This window comes from Hydractinia symbiolongicarpus, chromosome 13 (assembly GCF_029227915.1).
Source record: "Hydractinia symbiolongicarpus strain clone_291-10 chromosome 13, HSymV2.1, whole genome shotgun sequence".
Lineage (NCBI taxonomy): Eukaryota > Metazoa > Cnidaria > Hydrozoa > Anthoathecata > Hydractiniidae > Hydractinia > Hydractinia symbiolongicarpus.
Window position 1 is genome coordinate 7,827,470 of NC_079887.1, and position 16,227 is coordinate 7,843,696.

A 16,227-nucleotide genomic window follows, 5' to 3' on the forward strand; every position below is an offset into this window, starting at 1 on the left:
AGAAGAAGAAGAAGAAGAAGAAGAAGAAGAAGAAGAAGAAGAAGAAGAAGAAGAAGAAGAAGAAGAAGAAGAAGAAGAAGAAGAAGAAGAAGAAGAAGAAGAAGAAGAAGAAGAAGAAGAAGAAGAAGAAGAAGAAGAAGAAGAAGAAGAAGAAGAAGAAGAAGAAGAAGAAGAAGAAGAAGAAGAAGAAGAAGAAGAAGAAGAAGAAGAAGAAGAAGAAGAAGAAGAAGAAGAAGAAGAAGAAGAAGAAGAAGAAGAAGAAGAAGAAGAAGAAGAAGAAGAAGAAGAAGAAGAAGAAGAAGAAGAAGAAGAAGAAGAAGAAGAAGAAGAAGAAGAAGAAGAAGAAGAAGAAGAAGAAGAAGAAGAAGAAGAAGAAGAAGAAGAAGAAGAAGAAGAAGAAGAAGAAGAAGAAGAAGAAAAGACCGCCCGCTTTAGTAAGATCTCGGACTTAATCTGAAATCTTAATAAAGGTAAGCAAACCTTTGCTGGAAATTTAAAATTGCCTCTAAACTAACCTCGTTTTCATGTGGGTATGTCTATTCCAACTGTGTATTTTGCGGAATGGAAATGGATATTGAAATATCTATAAATCACTTAAAAATCCTCGTCGTCATCGCATACAAAAATACATAAGCATAATTCACAGACTATAATACATTATTTATATGAAAATATAAAAACTAAAATACATTTTTGAATAAGGCCTAGCAACAAACGGTTACAAAAAATATATTTTTCTTCATCATAATGATCAATGTAAATATGCAATTCAGAAAGAATTATCCACGCAGTGTTTAATATTAATAATTCTTTCGCGCAAAAAAAAACACAAAAAACGTAGCAGGTCACATTCAATTCATCAGTCATCAAGTGAAGGCGTTCAAGTGAAAAAAGTATGAGTAATAGAAAGTTTTTAAATGTGCATTTTTGTTCTCTGGTCACAGTAGCGTTATTACTATATGTTTTCTTCAGCAAGGCAGATGATACAATTTTATTACGAGTTGCTTACTTGGAACAAAAGCCTTTTATTTTTACAGTGAACAACAACACAAAAGGTGTATTGGCTGACATAATGACGAATGGTCAACAGCACTGCCAAACTGAATCATCAAGAGTTGAAATTAGTTTTGTAAAAACGGCCTCATCACGAAAAGAATACAACCAAATTTTACTACAGAATATTTCTACGCATTTCAAAGATAACATTACCACATTATGGAGTCCAGTTTTGTTTTCAAGTGAAGCTAGTCAAGACCTGATGAAAATGCAACCTGACCACTTGCTCTATCAAATTATGATATCAAAACACATGGTAGTTGTTGTGCGAAGGTACAGAATAGAACTACTCTTTAAAACATGGCAAGGACTTCTGAATAGCAGTCAGGTTGCCATCGTGACCATTCTAACTGCTATTTGCGTTGGCATTCTTATTTGGTTTGTCGAACGGAAAAGAAATCTTGAGATATCAGAGTCATTTTTCAAAGGAGCACCAACTGGAATTTGGTGTAGCTTAGTCACAATGACTACAGTTGGATATGGAGATGTTGTTCCGAAACACTTCATAAGTCGTATTCTTATCAGTGCTTGGATTCTTCTCGCTTTGTCTATGGCTGCGATACTTACAGCAACAGTTTCTGAGAACGTCTCAGGTGTATCAGGAATAGACATAAAAAATCAAATGGTGGCAGTCTTGAGCAACTCAACAGAAGCACATGTGGCGAAAAAAGTGTATAACTCCAAACTGATTCTCAAGGAATCTTATGAAGAAGTAATCGAGTTGGTGCGTACTGATTCAGTTTATGCAGCATTGTTAAATGCAGATGTGGCAGCTGCAATGCAAAGTGATATCATCAATGATAAAAATGAAAATCCACTTCGAATTGTCAAACAAATAAAATATGATCAAGTTATCTACTCTGCTGTACAAAAAGATTTAAATGGAGACAGTAGAGCTGGTGGGGTGATCAGGTGCATGAATTATGAAAACTACGACGATGTAATTGAGAAAGCTGCTTCTGATAATCAACGTTACTGCAAAATTGATGTCTTATACAATGCTAACGTCAGTGATATGTTTAAAGAGAATAAATTCACTTGGAGTTTATGCATTATTATTGGAGTGTTGATTGTCGTTGGTATAATGTTGGAAATTCAACTCAGATTAATTAAGGGGAAAATTTCTTCGAAAGAGAATAAGAAGACTGGGACAGCGTCAATTATAAGAGAAGAACTTCATAGAGTTAAAATGGAGATTCTAAATGAAATCTAATGTACTGTTGTGCCGTATTTGTTTCAACATTTTAGACTAATAGTTAAGATTTTTCTAAAATCGTAAATAATCACATGTTTTACTTTGTATCTGTTTGCTTACACACTCGTTGAAGCAGATGTAAATTTTTGGTATTATATAAGCATTTATATTATATAAGTATATATATATATATATATATATATATATATATATATATATATATATATATATATATATATATATATATATATATATATATATATATATATATATATATATATATATATATATATATATATATATATATATATATATATATATATATATATATATATATATATATATATATATATATATATATATATATATATATATATATATATATATATATATATATATATATATATATATATATATATATATATATATATATATATATATATATATATATATATATATATATATATATATATATATATATATATATATATATATATATATATATATATATATATATATATATATATATATATATATATATATATATATATATATATATATATATATATATATATATATATATATATATATATATATATATATATATATATATATATATATATATATATATATATATATATATATATATATATATATATATATATATATATATATATATATATATATATATATATATATATATATATATATATATATATATATATATATATATATATATATATATATATATATATATATATATATATATATATATATATATATATATATATATATATATATATATATATATATATATATATATATATATATATTCGTCCGTGGAATCTCTCTACCTCGAACTCGCAAGGAATCAAAAAATTTGTTCAAGATAGAGAAAGTTCGAGGTAAAGAAAGGAAAATACCTTATGCGGACCACAAAGGGACTTTAATTCGAGATAGAGAAAAGTTCGAGATAGAGGAATTCCACTGTATTTGTCAACTGCGCTATGAAATATTTCTGTATAACAAAATAAAGATGACTTACTATGAACATCTGAGCATAAGCCCCCACCCCCTCCCCGTAAAATATGAATATTATTAATTTGGTTGGTTACATGGTCTATGTATAATTTCCTCCGTGAATAGTGAAATCTAAAACTCTGCCAAAAATTGTTGAAAATTGATTTGATTTGAGCCAATAATGTTCTGTACAATTGGAAGTTCAAATAGTTGGGAGTAATTGAGTAATTATATCTTGATTTTTTTGTTGAAGGACTACTTGTGTATAACCGTTCATCAGCACAAAGCTTTTACTTGAATGTTTAGGAAACACCTAGTTATGCAGAAAATAGTCTTCTACTCCATTTTAACATAATTATTATTCTGTTTGTAGAAAAAAAAGACATCATGGAAATTAAATTAACTCTGTTCTTGTTGTACTGGATGGAAAGAATGCTCTTCTGCCAATGCCAGGATGGCATTTATCATATGGTTTATCAAGAGCTGAAGCCTTTTATATTTACTAATGATAAAAACGAAACTGATGGTATATTTGCAAAAATATTCACTGGAATTAAGCACTACTGTTTTAAGTATAATGAAACAAAAAACAACATTACCGAATTTGTTCAATACCGACACCGAAGTAATAGTGAAGAGGAATTGATGAAATTATTTATAAACTTAAATGTATCATATGGCACAGATAAATTGTTTAATGTTGCAAAGCATAACGCAATGTGGGGACCTTTAACAACTTTTAAAATAAATAACACTGCTCTTGAAAGTCGAGGATTGTATCGATACACTTTCCACAGATCAACAGCAATAGCAGTTATTGTTACGCGGGACAAAATATCATTGTACAACAAGTTTATCAGAGGTTTTTTAAGTTGTAAACATATATTTACTTTGGCTGCATTATTGATTGTAGTCAATGGTATTCTAATCTGGATACTTGAAAGAAAAGATAACGACAACTTCAATGAATCTTTTTTAACAGGAGCAATGACTGGCATATGGTGGAGCTTCATAACACTTACAACTGTTGGTTATGGAGATGTAGTACCCAAGTCCCCACTAGGAAGAATGTTGGCTTGTGTTGTAATGCACACTGGATTGGTAATTATATGTGTTATAACAGGCACAGTAACAGCTGTGGTTAGTGGCACAAGTGATCTAGGGATATATGAAAGACGTGTTGCAGTAGTGAAAGGTTCCTACGAAGAACGAATTGCTGAAGAGGATTACAAAGCAGAAACTGTCAGGGTGGGAAGCTATGAAGAAGTGGTAAAAAAAGTTCGCAATGGAGAGGTTTTTGCAGGTCTTATGAACGAAGATGTTGCATTTGCATATCAAGACAACATCATTGCAGATGATGCATCGGCCCCACTAAAATTTGCATACACCGTTCCGGCAATTATTGACTTATCTATCCTTGTATCTAATCCTACAGATCATACGAAACTTTACTGGCAATGCTTCAAGACTCTGGAAAGAGAGATTATACACACCTCTATCAGAGAATTCCAAACTAAACTGAAGATTGAGACTTTGTATTATAATCATATCAAGGATTTACTAAACGAAATATTCTTTCTTGTTTTACTCGGTCTTGCATTTGGTCTCACATTGATAGGAGTATTACTAGAAGTATTCCGAAAAGTAAGATCAAAGACTGAAATTAAAAATTGTGACGAAGAAAGCAGTATTAGACGGGTAATAAAAGAAGATATAACAGAACTGAAATCAGCCATACGCGTCAAGTTAGCTTCACTGAAAATGCACCAAGTAGATCGTTACCGGTAAAATATATGATTAATGAAAATACGTTCTTTGTAAGGAAAAAACTAACTCAAAACTTAAAAAAAAAATCTGGCAGATTGGGTAGCGTTGTGAGAGGAAATGTTTTATGAACCAGAAAGCTGCAAAAGTGAAAATAAAGGTTTACTGGAGAAAAATTCTCCATTTTGTTGTTACTAATTGATACTCATATTAAAAATTCACTGTAGTAACAACGACAACATGATGGTACTGTGAAGCAAAACTCATGTCCGATTACTCCAGTTAACATTGCACGCGTTGTAGAAAGCAGAAAGCTTCGATTTTGTTTATTATTAAACTCTCATTTGTAATAATTTTTGAGTTCAAAATTTTATCTCTAAATTATATATACTGTCACCTTTCGACTATGGGCTAGACAGACAGCCACCAACCTGCGGTATGGTAATGGATCAATATTTGAGGCAGAATAAATCTTTGTAAGCAGCTCAGTTTGTTTATAAGCTGTCAAGATATTTGTTCCCAGCATGTTAAGCGCAATACATCACGTCGTAAATCTTATTTGACTATCTACTTGTGTTTCTTCGAAATAAGATATGTCACAAGCCTATAAAATTTTGATTTTGTGTCAAATTTTCAACCCATACTTTAAGGAATTAGGTAAGCGTAGAGATAGAGAAATGTTCGTTCTGGCACACTCGACGTCGACCAAAGGGAAATTCCCTCAAATGCCAATAACCAACACAAAATAATATGAAATGATATCATCTGCCAACAACCAACACATAATAATATTAAATGATATATAAACGCAAGTCAACAACACAAAAAAATATTAAATGATATATAATAGTATATATTCATATTATACAGAATATGAGTAAAGAGAAATTCCCTAAAATGCTAGTAACCAACATAAAATAATATTAAATGATATCATATGCCAATAACCAACACAAAATAATATTAAATGATATATAATAGTATATACCTATATTATACAGAATATAAGTAAGAGAAATTCCCTAATTGCCAGTTACCAGAGTTCTATCAAATAAATGACTGAGTATTGCGACGAATGCGGGATCGCTTTTGATAAATATGATAGATGCGAGAAGTGTGGAAGAAGGCTAAGCATAAAAGGGAGGATGCTTTGCTGGCAACACTATATCATGTGGATCACCTATAACGGTGGATATTGTGTTTGTGAAAATTCCTAGTTGGAGTCCAATTTCCATAAATAAAGGGATGTTCAAATTTTATAATGACTCCGTAGAGACGAGGGATTTTTATAACAGTACTTGATATTGACGAGGTTCAAATTGAGAAAATCGTACTCAGCGATCCGATTAAATCCAACAAAGGTAAGGATGAGCGCTATGTCATTGGTTTTAAACATGACAACAAGATATCGTCGTTGCTAATCATAACACCAAAGCTATTATATAGCAAGGTGCATCCAGATATGACGATAGATCTTCGCTTACCATGTCCTTTAATGTTGGCGATCATCCTGAATGGCTGGAAAAATATAAGTGTATCCTGGCTAGAATACAGCCATTGTATGGTAGTGAGTTCACGACCAGTGAAGAACGGTAGATATCTGAACACAAAAATTAAAGAATGGGATGGTAAAATAAACACGTATTTCTACGATCCTCCAATACCTATGCGACAGCCATGTTCGTGTATGTGTATTTTAAAATATCCAGTATTTACAGGCAAGGATCCAAGCATTTCATCCAGGTCTTACTCGAAGAGTGTAAATACAAGCTGGTACCTGTAACTTTAAGGACACGACATCTTGTTGATTCAGATGAAGAGGAACCATTCGTTGTGGTCTAATAAGCTTGATAGATTTAGTATATTTCATCAAATATACAAAATAAACATGAATGATTTGAAAAAAGAAGCTCGAGAGCTGGGTATACGTGGATACTCCACTATGAAAAGAGCTGATCTTCTCGCTGTGATTCATAAGGTAAAATATAAAGATATTGCAACACAGACCGATGTTCCATACTGCAAGCCATGCTCGGATATCGTGGCTATTAAAATATTGGTCTCGAGATCTCGAGGCAAAACAAAAGCGAACTATTATATATGACGGTGATTTTATGGTTGACGCCAGTACCAGTGAGGTTGTGGGTATTATTTAATGTTTTGTACAAAAACATTAAAATAATGAATATTTAGGCGGTTTGTCTAAGTAGGGCTTACATATTGCGCAGATTCTAAGTCTTTTAACAGCTCAGCCCTCGCCTCGTCGCGACCTTGTGCAACAAGCTGCTGCCTTTCTTGCTCGTTAATCGTCGCCACAATTTTCTTAGTACGCTGACGGATTTGCTCTTTCAATAGGAGATATTTTTGCTTCTCTTGCATTATCAGGCTAAATTCATAGTCACTTATCAGTCCATTCTCAATCGCCCTGCTAATCAAATCAACAATACTATTCAGCTTCTTTTCCGCCAATAATCTTATGCTATCGTGTTTTTTGCGTTTTTAATTCAGTTTTTTACTCCCTTGTTTTAAAGCCGTTTGCCCCAACCCTACAGCGATCGCGATTCCTCCCATTGCTACCGCCAGAGGTACTCCGATACCACTCAACATGCTTCCAATACCGACACCGCTCGTGATAACGCTAATGGCGAGTAATCCATGGTCCATATAATGGATCCAGGTACCATGCATTCCAAATTTTTTTGACAGCTTTTCACGTTGTTTAACTTCATATCGTAGATATATTTCGATCCCTTCAATTTTTTTTAGCCGATATACCTGACTTTCATCAGGCTCCTGATTAGGTGCACTCGGTGGTAAAGTAGGATATAGTTTTGTAATATCAGTCATATTTATTCCATGAGCAAGTGCATATTAATTCCAACGAATGAAACGTTCTTATCATGATGATATTCATCTGTTAACATAAAATTTAGTTGATCTGTTGAACCTTTAAGTCAGATGAATACAGGAGTGCCAAAATTCCAGCTCACCATATCTCCCCAACTTACCTCCTTGGTCGGTAGGATAGCGAGAATTTTAGATCTCCCCCTATTAAGGAAGCAATCATCTTCATCGAGTTGGTGACAAGTGAGTCTCAGTCGCTGGTATACATCAGTCTTGTAATAACTGTCGTGATCTCCTTCTGTGAACATTGACTTGGTATCGAAATTATAACCCAGAAGATCCGTCAGTGTTTTATCGACTATAGCAACATATCCTTTACTTATTCTTACTTTACATACCCGTTCCTGAGTACGAAAAGTTTCATCCTTCCTCCTGCATGCTCGTTGACTATGACAGCGAGATCTTCGACTCTATATAGACCTTTCTCGATCGTGATGAGGGTTTCAAAATCCGCAACGCTAAAGTCCCCATCATTGGTCGATCCGGGCGTTGCTTTGTAAATCTTAATATCATTATTTTTTTCGCAAAGGTTCAACCACGTAGGTCGAATGCTGAGGGATTTAAGAGCTATTTTCGTGTTCTGTCCTAGGTAGTCCTCAAATATCGTAGGTTTGTCTATATCCGTAACATATAATTGCCTCATCTTTCTTTAAAGAAACATTAATATCTATTCGTATAATCCCAAGGCAAGGTACAAGTCCAACAGAGGTGAGTGGCCTTTCCGCGTAAATAACTTTGAGCATCAGGACCTTTACGTGTCTACGACTCAGCACATTTCCGTGGCTTTTCCACAGTTTACCAAGTATCCCATCAAAGTTCCGAATAACCTGTTAGACGATCCTGTGAGTGTAAATTGGGAAGGGAAAGCCTTGGAGTATTGGAACATTCTGGTGAATTTTGCTTGTCATTGCGCAACAACGGCGTAGGGCATCTCTACTAAGCATACGAGTGACTCCGTACCCCTCGTCAACTCGATCTTTAAATTCCCTGTCTATTACCACATGAGGCGTATTTTATCGAGGATGAAGGTATCCATGCCCTACGAAGGAGGCTTTTCTCAATACGATAACCCCTCCTCTACCTCGGGGTATGCGCGTGTATGCCGCGAATACGGTGCAGATCTTATTAGCCTCTATAAATTCAAAGCCCTGGTATCATCGTTAACAAACGGTAGATGGTGGTCCCAAGTTGATGGGGACTGGGCCAAGTTCATCATACCAACCTCCCAGGGTCTGACATCGGAGGGCCTAACTAAGCTAAGCGAAAGTATACGCGTCTATGTTGTCTTATTGCCAGGGTCTCAAGCGAGTGCAAAGACCTCAATCCTTGGCTCTAACGCCGATAACTATACAGCAAGGCAAATATTATTGCAGAAATTCGAGGCCGTGTTTCAACGTGAGGAGAATGTAGGTCAAGACATAACAGAGTATCAAAAAGTGCTCCAGTACGCACGGACTCCAGACAATTTTGCCGTGATGCCCAGCGTGTACATGCTTCCCTCCAACATGGACCTCCGCATTGGTAAAATTGTGGGGTATAACAACAACATTCTGATCGCGCCCTCTAACATAGGCGTGGGTGTGGAGCTAGATCTGAATACCATGGTTGTCAAGACATCCTTCACCACACCTCCGAGGCAACATATCAAGAAAACCGTACCTCATACCAAGGAAGCTCACAGGCAGCACGAGGAAACTAAGGCTACCATTATCATTATGGGGATATTGCTAATTATCACCTATATATGGATGAAACATTAAGATTGTCATCTGGTAAGTTAGATGGTTTACCAGAATAATCTACGATTTCTTCCCACTCCTTCTGTTACCTACATAGGCAACGACTATACCCACAGCTCCCGCGATGACTAAATAAATATGTCTCGCTACATACTCAACGACTTTGGCGGCTACCCTGAGAAATAATGAGACCACACTTCCGATGATCCCTGGGAGGGCAGCACCCGCTTTGCCAGCAAGGTACTTTAAAAATTTCCCGAGTTTCTCCAATTGTTTTTGCACAAACCCCTTGCCTGTAGCACCATCTCCTCCAGCACTTCCTACTGCTGCCCCACCACCCGTGAGCGCCAGGACCAGGGTTGATATCAGTAAGCCCACGGCTGAGACAATGCTGGCAATAGTAATACCCTGTTCTTTGAATAGAATGCTGAGCTTCTCCCGTAATGAGGTATCATCTCCAGCTATTTTCATGAGGGTGTCTTTGATATTTTTCAACTGATTGTGAATTTTGGATGATAGTAAACCGTGTGCTTCTATTGCCGCCTTTCGATCATCCTTTAGCTTTTCACAATCTTCCTTGGCCTTATCGAGATCCTCATCCCAGATATTTTGCTGCTCCTCTGATACGTCAGACCCAGCCTTCTTCGCCTCAAGCCTGTTGATTTTGTCCTCTGACTTTGAAAGCTCACCATCGTAGTAAATCATCTTACTTTTCACGTTATTCAAGTCGTCCTGGAGCGTTCTAACATAGAAATGAAGCCCTCTTCTTTCACGTTCGTCTAAAACTTCTGTAAAGGAGGTACCTCCATAAGACTCTTAGTGTCATCAAGCACATTCTCGAGCAATGGGAGCATCTCGATGTTTCCGGGGTTGCCATCAATGATATCAATATTATTCAAGAATCCCTGCGCCATCTTTTTACTACCCTTGTGTGGTGTAGTATAGTCGGTAAAGCCCAGAGCTCTCAATTGTCCCACGCCTAGATCACTCAATATCGCGGAAGCTTTCCTAATTTCACCATTTTGTTTCGTGAGTTCTACACCATCGTAAATAAGGTTACCATCCATTTCAAAGTCATCATAATGTCTCGCGAGTGGTTGACCGATCCTCTCATCAAGGGCATCATAGAGGCTATCAACCTTCGATGTTAGTAGTTCATGCCTTGTCGTGTCAGTGAGGCTGCCTCGTGAAGGTGTTGCGGGCTCAGTGCTTGTTCCTTTAATATTCTCGGGTCGAAGGATTTCGCTTTCACTGCTAAACTCTTTACGCTCGTTTTGAATATCCTCTTCCGGCGTAAAGCCTTCGTTATTGTATCCAGGATTTTCAGACATGTTTATTTCAACTTCGAACCGCTATAAGTAAATGAGTACTTTCGGAAGACTAAACCCTTATCAGGAAGTCAAAACTATGCTTGCTGTCAAAGGCAAGAGGCAGCGGGTTAAAGTGAGCCACGTACCGTCCACGATTGGCCAGAATGAGGATCTATATGTGGAAATCCAAAACATGGGTCGACACGATATTATATTTCCTGGGAGTATCAGACTACTGTTTGACCTCGAGCTACAAGGGACTAATACCAAGCGTACGATCGTTAGTAATATTGGTAAGGCCCTGGTGCAAAATCTCCGCATTACATTGAATGGTAACGAGGTCCAGAATATTGCGGATTATAATATCTTCAGTGTATACCGTGATTTGTGGATTTCTAAATTTGAGAGGGAGAATAATCTGATTTTGGAGGGAATCAGCACCAACGATGGAACAATCCGTGCGTTGCAAGTAAAAGCGTCCGACCATGTAGGAACGGATGAGGAGCGTGCTATAGCCGCGGCGTATGGAAACACCTTTTGTATCCCTTTCGGGAAATGTTCGAATTGACAAGGGATTTCTCGTTCTATCAACATGGACTCAACGATAGATTGACATTTGTCTTGAATTTTGCACCATATAATCAGGTCATCAAGGATGTCGGTACACCAGCGGCTGGATCTACAGCGGCAAAGGCTGCAGATTCTTCTTACAAAATCTCTAACATTTCGCTCGAGTTTGAAAAATTAGTAAATGAGGATTTGGCGAGCGCTATGATGTCGCGCTACGGCCGCCTAGCCCTACCATACGAAAGAATACTAAGGTCGAAGGTTGTAACTTTGAAGAAAAGTGATACCAGCTGCAACTTGCAAATTGACACCCCAGCGAAATCCTTGGTGGGTATATTACTATTATTCGTCGATCCTGGAGTATCCAAGGCTAATACGGGTTTCCAAGAGCGATTTTACAACCCCAAGATCGAGAGGTTCTCTATCACGGTGGAAGGTGAGCCCAATAAGCTGTATTCACATACTATGCTCCCTCGGGATCATTTGCAGCAGATCTTTGAATTATTTGGGTGCCATAATAGTGAAGTGACCATAGGTCAATTTTTCACCTAGCGCTATGCGCTATTCATTGATTTCAGGGCAACACCTGATCGGGGCCTACATGGTAGTGGGCGGCCTCTGCAAAGGTTATTGGACGGTATAACCCTGCACATGACGAAAAAAGCGGATGGCAATGGAGATATTAGGTGCTACGTCTTCCTTATCCAAGACGCGCAATTAAACATCCTGGATGGCAGGTTCCACAGTGTCGAGTATTATACCGAATATTCAGCATCAGGCGTTATTCTATAGCTCATAAACTATAGAATAAACATGGCAAGCATTATGGTTCTAGCTGGAGGGGCAATCATCAACGCCCTAGCGTTCTCGGGTAGTAATTTTCTCTTTTCAAAATTGTCAGGGCATGGGGAACCGGAAAGGAAGCGTCATTACCAGGCCCTTGAAAAATTACAAGCAGCCCAAGCTCAATGGATACGTGACAGACAAGCTCGCATTGATTGGTATAATCAGCAACGGGAGCTTAAGCGTCAAGCTGGCGAGAGTCTTAAAGAACTTGATGAAGGCATGCGACAGTACTATATCACTACAATTGAGAAGGCTCCAAAATTATCCGATTTTTACACGCCGAGCAAAAGACAACAAGACGGTGAAATCACGTTTATAATTAGCTCATTAGCCCTTTTGTGGCTCGTAGCGTACAAATGGATGTAAGAACGTTTTCGATATGTAATAAATATGTCAAAGCATATCGTTACTCCAGAAGAAGAGAAAAAATTAAGCCAGATCTACTCCTCTCCAGAACATCTTTGGACTGGACGGAGGGCCATCAAATTGGGCTCTGGTCTTTCCAAAAAGAAAGTTATACATTGGCTATCTCGTCAGTTGCTCTGGTTCAGGCATATCAAGGGTCCGAAAAAGATCAATTATCCCCATTTTATAGTTACAAAGCCTAATCAAATCCATCAATTTGATCTCTTGTACATGCCCCATGACAAGCTGTATAGTAATATGTATTAGTATATTTTGGCGGGAATCGACGTAGCCTCGAGGTACAAGGTCGCGAGACCCCTGAGAACGAAGAAATCCAGTGAGGTCGCGGAGATGATCCGCGATATTTACAAAGCAGGGCCTCTCAAATGTCCGAGTATCTTCCAATGTGATAACGGCAGTGAGTTCAAATCGGACGTGACAAAGCTCTTGGAAGGTAAAGGAGTGGAAATCAAGCGGGCAACCACCAAGTATCATCATACCTTTACAGCCTTCGTGTAGTCGTACAACAAAGTACTCGCCGAGAGACTCTTTAAGCCTCAAGATGCGCAAGAGCTTGCATCTAACGAAACCAGTACCACATGTGTTAAGAATCTATACAATATTGTAAAAACCATGAACAACACCAAGACCACGATGATCGGAATTAAGCCGAGCAAAGCAATAAAACTCGATGACGTACCACTCGCTAAAAGAGAGGAATATCCCGATGAAAAGCCTCTATCGGACGACGGCGTATATTTGTGCCTCTTGCAACCCGGCGAGGAACATGGAGATGCAAGGAGACGTGCAACGGATGCCTTTTGGAGTAAGAAAACATATAGGTTGGATCGTATCGTAAATGGTACACGTCTCCTGTACTATTTGACAGATGGGCCTGATCGGAGTTTTGTGTCAGAGGAATTGATGCTGATCCCGGAGGATGTTCAGGTGCCTCCAGAGTATGTGAAAGAATGGTAATATTTCTCGATTTTTTGTGTGTTATGAACACACAAAACCACGTGTCTCTAATCTTCTAATGCTGGATCACCCAGGTCGTATAAGTCGTCGCGAGTAAGATCAATAAGCCTGAAGTGGCATATATAGCGCTCCATATGACCCTCTTCCTCGAATCGATTAAACGCATGCATGCCATTGGCGTTATCAATAACAACACTCTCTTCAGACTCTGGATATTGAAGCCTGATCCACCTCCTTTTCTTTAAAATACCACGTCTTTGTACGCGGGCGCAGTAATAGGGAAGATGATGGTATTTATCATCTTCAGGTGTTGTATGTTTGCGAAAAATCATAATAACATTATCCTTGCCCGCATCATTTGCATGTGGTACATCTCTCTGACGGAGTCCTGCAATCTCTAATGTTCGAAGGTCAAGCGGGTGTTCTCTCTCCTGAAGATCCTCCTCAAGGTTAGCGATTGTTAAGTCCCTTTCCTGAAGATCATCGCTGAGTATTGCCAGAGCTTCGTGATTCTCTTCAATGATTTTTTGGTAATTTTTCAATCCCTTTAGACACCAGCATTCTCATAATTTCAAGAGCCTTTGCTTTTCTTGAATGTACACAAATCTCAAGAGCATCATGCAAAGAGATAAATATATCGTGAGCATTTTTAGTTTCCTTTGCCCCGGCATACCATGCCGGGTTCTGACCATTTAGCTCTATGCCCGTCTTCTCCACTATATTTAGCGCTCTACAAGATGTTCTTATATCAACAATTCCCAAGAATCTCCCCAAATCAGCACGCTTAAACATTGCTTGGCCTTTATTGTTTAATAATATCTCAATGGTAGGCAATGTGTTAAATAATGTAATTGAGGACATATTTATTTAATTTACATTAGCCTAACCAGGGTCCATATAATTAGTACAGATATGAAAAAATACTTATTATTCTTTTCCCTTTCTAATGCATCCTTTAGCTCTTCGTCAAGAGCTTCCAGAATCCGCTCCAAATATGGTATCTTTCCCATTTCTTCATGGCAAGCAGCCAGCTGATTTTCTAATGTTCTAACATATGACATTTACTCTATAACATTCCAGGCCCTAGGGTGTTCCAATCTAATATACAAACAGGCTTGTTTGGATTTTTTCAACTGATTCTTGATCGCTTCCCAATCCTCGATAATGTTCGTTTCTTCGTCAACCAATTTGAGGTCTGACCTTTCATGCGGATACCAAGTAAATATCATTTTTTTCTGCCTCCTCCGGTTCTTGGGGATTGCCGTATAACTCTGAGTTAACAACCACAACGAGTGTTTCCTATACCTCCCGCTGATAGCTAACTCGAGCAGGGGTTGCCGCTTTTTATCAAGAATTTCATCGCTTATCATGTCATCGATAATGAATAGGCTTTCTTTGCCCGCCAGGAGGTTTGAAAATTTGCTTATCCAATCAAACAATTGATCCTGCGGTTCTATCAAAAACACATAAGGATCTTTCCAAAGCAATGGTCTATCGAGATAAGTGGTGTTCCAGCGGATGGTGGGGCAGAGTATCACTATATTGTGAAAATGACCCTTGTACTACTTCTCGACCAGGCCCATAACGCGCTGCGTCTTGCCGCAAGAAGTAGGGCCTGTAAATATGGCTGTGTGAGGTTCTTTAACAATGCCTAGCATTTATTCTTCATGTATACCCACGGGTATACACGAAACTTGTGGTTGCTTACTTAGGTTTTGGTACCATGGAAGCGGGCAACCACCACTTACTCACTGCCATCTAGCGGCTTCCTCGCCCAGCTGGTATCCCACTTAGTCGAACGGCTCGAGATCCCAAGGAACCTTTTACCAACCATCGCGTAAGTGAAAGTAAAACCGAGGTCGACCACGGTCTCATATATCATACCAACGATTTCCTTTTGCTGAGGGGTAACATTTGAACTCATGTTTATATTATACACTAATGCATGTGAAAAATATCAATCTCGGGCTTTGAAGGTTTTTGCTGAACCGTTGGTGGAGGCTGCTGGGTAACCGCGGGTCTCTTACGGATAAAATAGTAGGCACCTCCAATACAGGCGAGGATAATAAGACCTCCAGCGCCATATATATATCCACTACCCATGGACTTGGAGGTACTTGTCTGAGGTTCCTGACTCTCTTGAGTAGTACTTTTACCCATGTTCTTATTCAAGTTGGCCTTTTTCTTGCGATTCCATTCCGCAACTCTGTTTAGACAATTTTGTATGATTAATAGTGTGGACTGCAACGAGCAAAGGCGATAAAAATTTACCGAACGCCGTATAGACAAGAATTCCAAGATAGGTCATGCTCTCCCTGATAATAGCATCGTTTTCTAAGTCATGACGGAGGGCTTCAGAACTTTCAAGTGGTATAAGGTTACCGATAGTTTTGCTATATAACCCAAGGGCGTGAGTGCTGATGGCTCTCGCTGTCGTTTCTCC

General features: G+C 37.8%; 1 protein-coding gene across 1 annotated transcript; it reads left to right on the top strand.

Annotated features, from left to right (window-relative positions):
* Positions 1-814: 814 nt before the first annotated feature.
* On the top strand, positions 815-2,409 carry LOC130623947 (uncharacterized). The gene has a single exon (XM_057439499.1). It carries the CDS (start codon positions 896-898, stop codon positions 2,267-2,269), a length of 1,374 nt encoding a protein of 457 aa, XP_057295482.1. The 5' UTR covers positions 815-895; the 3' UTR covers positions 2,270-2,409.
* Positions 2,410-16,227: the final 13,818 nt, after the last annotated feature.